This window comes from Micromys minutus (genome assembly GCF_963924665.1).
Source record: "Micromys minutus genome assembly, chromosome: 26".
NCBI classification, from domain to species: domain Eukaryota; kingdom Metazoa; phylum Chordata; class Mammalia; order Rodentia; family Muridae; genus Micromys; species Micromys minutus.
In genome coordinates this window covers 36,124,666-36,132,315 of record NC_137961.1, presented here as the reverse complement: position 1 = coordinate 36,132,315, position 7,650 = coordinate 36,124,666, and the positions used below count along the sequence as shown (strand labels likewise).

General features: G+C 45.1%; 1 protein-coding gene across 1 annotated transcript in view; it reads right to left on the bottom strand.

Annotated features, from left to right (window-relative positions):
- Nucleotides 1-2,242: 2,242 nt before the first annotated feature.
- RARS2 (arginyl-tRNA synthetase 2, mitochondrial) overlaps nucleotides 2,243-7,650 on the bottom strand; it is a 43,923-nt gene continuing 38,515 nt past the window's right edge. Inside the window, exons 15-20 of the mRNA XM_080938768.1 lie at nucleotides 6,691-6,758; nucleotides 6,505-6,614; nucleotides 6,069-6,164; nucleotides 5,686-5,760; nucleotides 3,556-3,619; nucleotides 2,243-3,117 (exon numbers count right to left, since the gene is read on the bottom strand). Coding sequence (XP_080794894.1) covers nucleotides 3,031-3,117; nucleotides 3,556-3,619; nucleotides 5,686-5,760; nucleotides 6,069-6,164; nucleotides 6,505-6,614; nucleotides 6,691-6,758 — 500 coding nt within the window. The 3' untranslated portion in view covers nucleotides 2,243-3,030. The remainder of the gene's footprint in view (nucleotides 3,118-3,555; nucleotides 3,620-5,685; nucleotides 5,761-6,068; nucleotides 6,165-6,504; nucleotides 6,615-6,690; nucleotides 6,759-7,650) is intronic.

Sequence of the window (7,650 nt, the reverse complement as noted above, 5' to 3'; positions counted from 1 at the left end):
AACTTATTTATACCACTTTTGTGTAGTTACTTTGGTTTATGGTCATGATCATTATGGCAATGCAGAAGCATTAACATGGCCTTTTCTGTACAGAATTATATCAGATAAGGATTTTATTTGCAAGTAAACTAAAATCTCATTTTTTAAAAGCCTTGAGGAAAAAAAAAATAACTTTTTGGGAAGAGTTACAGCATAACAAGTCCTTTCTGGGAGCTTAAATCCCAGGATAATTCTACTCAAAGCTGAAGCATTCACTGGTCTAGGAGAGAGTTTCTCGGAGGAAATGCAGAGGAATAGACAGAGAACATGTCCCAACTGTACATGTTCATTCCATGGTTAGTCTGCTATCGGACATTTAATGGCACTGTAGGCAGAAAATTAGCAGATCACTTAGAGGTGTGACTATGTGGATGAATACTTTCTACTCTAAGAAGGTAGACTACATCTGTCAGTTTAAAACTGTTCCAACTGCAGATCTGGCTCATTCTAACTTCATTAGAATTGAATTACTAACATGCGGTTTAAATGTAGCAGGCCAAGTAGAAATGCTGGTAGAAGATGGTTATTAAACATGACACATGCTTAATCAAGCTCACATTATTGAATCAAGTCAGGAAAACTACCCTGTCTATGTGCAGATTTACACAGGAGCAAAACTCCATCTCAAATTATGGTTAATGCTGACACTTCACAAAAAATCCAAATAGATGTCTACAAGTAATTGTTCTCCCTTCCACACTGGTGGAGTTTAAGCACTAGGAGCCTTCAAAGCTCACCTACACAAAGATCCTCCGAGACCACACCTCCTAATTGTGCTACTTCCCACAGGCCAAGCACATTCAAACCACAAGGGCCTTGGTCCTGACCCGTACAGCACAGCAGAGCTGACTGGCAGGTGACCCAGCCCCAGGGCTAAAGTGTGGGAGGAGCTGCCTCCACCACGTGTCTGCTATGAGCTTGTGTGGGTGCAGGTGACTTGGCCCTTGCCACCTGCAGCAGCTGGGAAAGCTGGCCCTGCAACTCTCAGGAAACACAGGAGCTGGTAGAAGGGGCACAGGTGAGCCTCGCCTGAAGGCAAAGTGATTAGAACACTGATTAGTCCCACTGGGTGTGATGCCCCTCTCTCTCCCTTTGCCACCCACCTGTGGTGGTTGGTAAAGCTGACCCTGCCCCCTCCCTGGCTATAGCACTCGGGAGAGCACCCCTGCACATCACCTGGGTAAACCCTCACTGGCTGCAGCACTCGGGAGAGCACCTTGCACATCACCTGGGTAAACCAGGAATCGGTCCTGATGGCAAGGGGAAGGGTGAGAGCAGGAGAGCAGGCCCAGCCCCTTATAGGCTGCAGCACTCGGGAGACTGGGCCCCGGGCCTCAATGGACAGTGGAGCTGGCTGTGGGAGAGCTGACCGTGGCATTGGATGGTCTAGCTAGAGCAGCACTGGAGAGCATGCCCTGGTGGTGTGGATAAGGAAGAGCCAGCACACTGAGTATTACCACTCAGGCCCAGATCCAGGGCTCTGAAATGGCCCACTCCAAAAATCTAAACCATCTATAAACAGCTGGGACACATGAAAGGGCAGATCTTGCTGATCCAAAGCTGCAGGATGACTGTGACACAGGGCAACAAAAGGATAATAGTGAGAATGTGGGTCCATGTCTTGCCCCTCTGCTGGGCAGGCTGAAGGTATAGCACTAGACTGTTTACCCTGCACGGTTGTTGGATGTTGGACTCACACGAAGCAATACATGGCTCAGGGGGTGGGAAAACATAGCCTAAGATATGGGAGGCAGAGGCTGGGGCTCCTTGGCTCCTGGGAATCCAGTTGCCACTGGAAAAACCACACAGCAGAGTCGGGAAGAAGGGTTGGGGGTCCCTGTGATTAGGAGTTCAGGGCCCGAGGTTCCATTGGGTCTAGGGGAGTTGGGAATGGAGTTGGGAGCCTGAGGGTTGAGGACAAGGATGAGCCCAGGGCCAGGGCAAGAACTCTGGCTCAGTTCATTTGCAACTGTCCTTAGCTTAGCCACGGTTGTCCGGGAGCTCAGAGGGCCTTCTGTAGGGTACTTAGGCTGTGGGCTTTATAGGTGAAGGCCTTCTCCATGATCCCCCACAGTGGTTCTTGATGGAAGAGACAGTCCTTGGTTCCAAACTGTTTATTGATTATTCATCATGGAAAATGGGTACATACCACCTTCTCAGGGTGGACCAGAGATTAAATACCTTTTGATGAGGGAATGTCCAGGCACGGAAGCTTATTGGCTAAACTCTCGGGGCCTTTAGCTATCTCATTAGCATGGAGAACTGTTCTGGGCTAGGTCACCCACGTAGACGTGGGGTGTATGGCCATGTGTTCCGGGCCAGGAATCTAGTAGGGAGTAAGGAAGATACCCACTGCCTCAGGTGTGTCATCACTACTCAACCCTACCAAGGTTTCTGTCATGGTCCACTGTCCCACAGGAGAAGACCCACTGAGGATCCAACATCGATGGCCTCAAACTAGACCAATGACCCACTGCAACAGACGTGTGCAAGTGAAACTGTGTGGACAGAGGATACACTGTGGGACACACTGACACACTACAGCTTCCATGATTAGATGTTCTATGTGCTTTCTGTTGTGGTTGTTGTTTGTGTATTTTTATGTTGGAGAGGAGGCTGCAAGGGGATGGGGAGATGAAGGAGATTGGGGTGCATGATGTGAAACCCACAAAGAATAAAAAAATATAAAAAACATATTCTGGTCAGGTGATGACAACACCCTTTTAATCCCAGCACTCAGGTGGCAGAGGCAAGTGGGTCTCTGAGGGTCAGCTTGGTCTACAGTCAAGGTTGTCCTTGTGAAACTCTGTCTCAAAACATCCCCTCCCACCAAAACAACAACAACAACAACAACAAAAACCAAACAAAAACCCCAAATAAACACACTCTACTACATATATTCTGGGACAGAACAATAGTTTAAATTATATTCTAAATAGCAAGGCATCTGATAACTAACTCATTTGCATAAAAACATACTTTATCTAGAAATTACATTCTACATACAGGTGTAATTCCCAGAAGTTTCATTCCATTGGCTAAGACAGACCGGACAGCTTTGAAAAGGTGAAGTCTGGCCTGCAAAATAAAGAATGAGTAAAAGCTTAATAATATGACAGTGAAAGCAAAAAAGGAATTGTTTTAGAGGTAGTTCTGTCTTAACGGAGTGCTGTTGGACGGTCCCGTGCATACTCTAGGCAGGGGAGGTCCGTCTAGCATCTCTTCCTCAGAGATGAAGAATTCCCGGTGGGCGGGACAGAACTCCTCACTTGAGCAGCTGGGGGAAGATGTATTTGGTAGTCTACTGTTCTGGGAAATACTGATAAGAATTCTGATATTACATAATAATAACACTGATATTACAACCCCATTCTACTCATTACATAAGTCAGAAAGTATACTGTTGTAGTTAAACAGAAGATATGCCAGAAAAATCCCTGAGGCTTAGTACTAACATTTGATAATATCAGTTTCAGTTGCCAAGTGGTTACATAGAGGACATTCAATTTAACATACCGCAGCCACATCAGGAGGACTGTCTTTTACTTGGAGTGTTTTATGTGCCACAGCTGCAAGGTGACTGAAATAAGCAAGAGAGAACTCACAATGAGGACCAACCCTAATTCCTGTCCCATGAGTCATTCCCAATCTAACACTTAACTTTAAAGCCCAGAGTCACTAAAGCAATCTGAAGTTTGAATCAAACGATTTGCTTGTCTGTAATACAGCAAGATGCTAGAGCTTTAGACTTGAGTTCTGAATCTACCAAATGGCAAGTCTTTTAAATTGTGATTTCACTGTTTTATAGAAATAGAGAATGCTTTTCTAATAAGTAGTACTTCCTTATGTAGACAACTTGTAAAAGTATACGTGGTGGGATAGAAACTAGTTATCAATGCAGTGCACACACTGGATGCTCCTTGAAGCAATTTCTCTGTGAAGGCCTGGTAGCAATAGGGCAGGAAATGCACATGACTATCATTTAGTTATCAAGTGACATTTCACTAGACTTCTTGGCTTTGCCTTTATATGTAAGGAGAAAATAAACAAAATCAAACCTATTTAAATCTAAGGGAATAGCGGTAGGGCTGTAGTATTTAGGGAACAAAAGTAGGAAGATTAAATGCATCCCAGGTTAGCCTGGGCCATAGAGTGAGACCCGTTTTCAAGCAAAACAAAAACGTGGGAGGGAAGGTAAAAAGTATAATTATAAACACCGCAGTATTCACTCATTTCAGTAAACAGTGAGTAAAGGCAAAATGTCTCTTCTTTAGAAATGTTTCTTCAAGAAAAAGCATTCAAATCACCCTCAAATTTCAACCAGTGGCATTGATTGGCTCCCTAATTCATTCACTCCCTAAGCTCTGTGAGATCTGTTGTCTCTGCTTAGAACAATAATGTCGACCAATCACCCTGAAACTGTCTAAGGCCAAGGCTTGCACTCATCGTCTCCTTCCTTTCAGCCACTAGTTGTACGTTTTGCAACTCTGGACCTTCCCCTACTTCCCAGGCATTTGCTTCTCCTGATCGACACCTGCGCTTCCTCCCCAGAAGCCCAGATTCCCTCACAGTGGGCTGGGTATCTAGTGTTCATTTCTGAGAACACACGGCCCTTTGTTATAATGACCTATGACACTCTGAACTCCAATACCACCTATATCACTGCATACGTACCAGTTTCTATAACTTAAAGCAAGCAATTTTTAGGGCAGGGGATTTCCTGCATGCAGGAAGTCTTTCGATGAAACACAGAAAATAGAGGGGCTGGAGAGAGGGCTCAGCAGTTAGGAGCACATGCTGTCTCCCAGAGGAACCCAGGTCAGGCAGAACACAACTACCTGTATATCCGGTTTCATAGGATCTGATGGCCACCCAAGGACCCACACATATGTAGTGATACTATTCGTATGACAATATCTCCTATGCCCAAAGAGATTAGAACTCTGGCCAAGTTAAAACACCTGGAGGTCACTTAAAGCCTAGACAGATATCCAGTTGTGTATTTAGCCTGTTTATTTAACCCGCCTTTAAGAGAACAATTTCACAACCAACCTTATTTGTCTATGACTTCCCATGTAATTATTTTTTACCAATCTAAGCTAAACTTAAGTTATACATTCATCTTAAATTATGCATTCTTCCATGTCCCTGGCCCAGAGAGCAATGCAGGTTGGAGACAGCAGACAGGACAAAGGAGACCTTATAAAATAAACAATCACAGGAAACGCTGAAAAGAACGTATGGGCACTGTCGATAGCTATGTTCGCAGTGGTGCTTGCTATTCTGAGTGCCTCTGGAACACTCGGCTCAAGACTTCTGTTCAACAGAGAGCAAAGCCCTTTGCTAGGGATAGACAAGCCAGCCTTCCGACGGGCTCAGACAGACTCATGCAGGGGAAAAGTTTCTAGGTGGGCTGAGCTTACAGTAGCTCAGAAGCTCCAGAGGAGGCATGGTGAGAAAAGCTCTGGCTCACGCCTGGGAAAACCCTCCGAGGGGAAGGAAGGGCTTTGATTTCTTTCCTCACTGGAGCATGCATAGCTATGAGTGAGCATGTGCGCACACACACACACACACACACACACACACACACAAATAAAAGTAAGCCTTAAATATTTTAGAAAGAAAGCAGGGAGATTAAGACGTCACCTTAGAGTTAACAGGTAACTAACGATGTGCTTTGGCTGTAGGTCCTGAGATGACAGATAAAGTACCTCATCAAACCTAAAAGACGAAGGACACAGGCGGTCATTTGTTATGACAGGCTAACACGTTAGGATGTTCCATACCTTGGCTGTTAAGCCTGTGAAAAAGACAAGGGGAAAATGTGCATTTTCTCTCATATTGTGGCAATAGACTTTGTAATATTTTTAAGACAAAGATTAACCTTGAACATAGACATAATCTGGGCCCCCAATCTGTTCCCAAAGGCAGATTCCTTTTGAGCTTACCTAGTGGCAGGAGGTAGCCTGTGAACCGAGGACTGTCGGTTTAGTCAGGAGTTAAGACTGGGTAATAACAGGCCCTCCTACCTGAGAAGATGCTGGAGAATTGAGACAGACTGCGGCTCTTGCAAGCAAGCGACATTGAAGTCATTGAGATACCCACATCCGAAAGTCTCTTCCAAACTGTCACCAGAGTTTAAACAGACGGGAAAGGATCAGTTAGTTACCCAGGGGCTCATGGCTACATGTTCCTAGCTCTGGGAAATGTCGGGGAAGCCCTCTTATTTTTAGTGTCTCTTAAAATGTAGGCAACAGGATATTCTTTGGCAGAAGTACTGAGGATGAAGAAAGGCAATGTGAAATCATGTTTCTTACAATGGGTGTTTACACTATAAATGAATGAACAATCAGGGGGCTGCTGTGTTCTGCCCAGTTTTGAGTAAAGAGCTGCTGGACAAATCCAGAAAAGAGGACCAACTACCGGTCTTAGAACCACACCAGGCTCCCCACAGCCCTGTCTCACCTACAGAGGCGGGCATGGGTATACTGCAGGAAGACGCCAGTGTCCCCACGACTCTGGAAAACACGATCCCAACTGAACTGGTAGTCGGATAAGAGCAAGCCTCTGAAATCCTAGAATGAGAGTACACTGTTACCCTGGGTTTGCTACTCACTACCAAAGGTCTCAGAGGAAGGAGTCCTATCCCACCTGGATGATGAGAGCTGCAAGCCCCACCCTCTCTGCAGTCTCCTGAGGGTTTGCCATTGTTTTTGTTGCTGAAACAGATAAAGGCAGATATTTTAGACCTGCAACATACTGTTCAAGAATAATTCATCAATTCGAGGAAAAAAATCTGAAACATACAACCAAAAACTAAAGATAATAATGGTTGCTTTGCCTTCCTAATTTGGGCTGATTTACCTAAGTCAGTTCTCTAGCCAACAGCAAAGCGAAAAAACATGAACATATCTGTTTTTAAAAAAATCCCTCCTAAGGTGTGAGATACGGCACACAGGTATTTTTCCAATGAGGAAGATTAAACAGTTATATGAAGTTTAGTTACATGGATCCAATTTGCAAGGACTTGCCCAATACAGTGCTCTGATTGAGCATGGCCCCATTGGCTCATATTTGAATGTTTGGTCTCCAGTTGGTGGTACTACTTGGAGAGGATTAGGAGGTGTGGCCTTCTTGAAGGAATTGAGTCACTGAGGGGTGGACTCCGAGGCTTCAAGAGCCCAAGTCATTCTCAGCTAGCTTGCTCTCTGCTTTTGCTTGTGGATCTCAAGTTACTGTTCCATTGTCATGTGTGCCTGTCTGCTGCCATGTTCCCCACATGATGGTCATAAACTCTAACTGTCCGGAACCATTGTGAACCAGAACCTACGTGTAAACAGACCGAGTGCAGTGGAACATGCGTGTAACCCGAGCTAGGGAGGCTCAATGGCCTGCCAGCCAAGCCAATGAGAGGTCCTGTTTGTGCTTTATAAAAAGTGGACAGCATCTGAGAACTCCTCTTGCCTCCACATGAATGTATGTACAGGTACACTTGTATACATGCAGACATACAAAAATAATGCAAACAGTTCAAGGATGACCCTGACAGGAGATGACAGTGCTCAAGCTGTCCATGGGAAGAAGACTAAAGTTATATCAACAAACAACGGG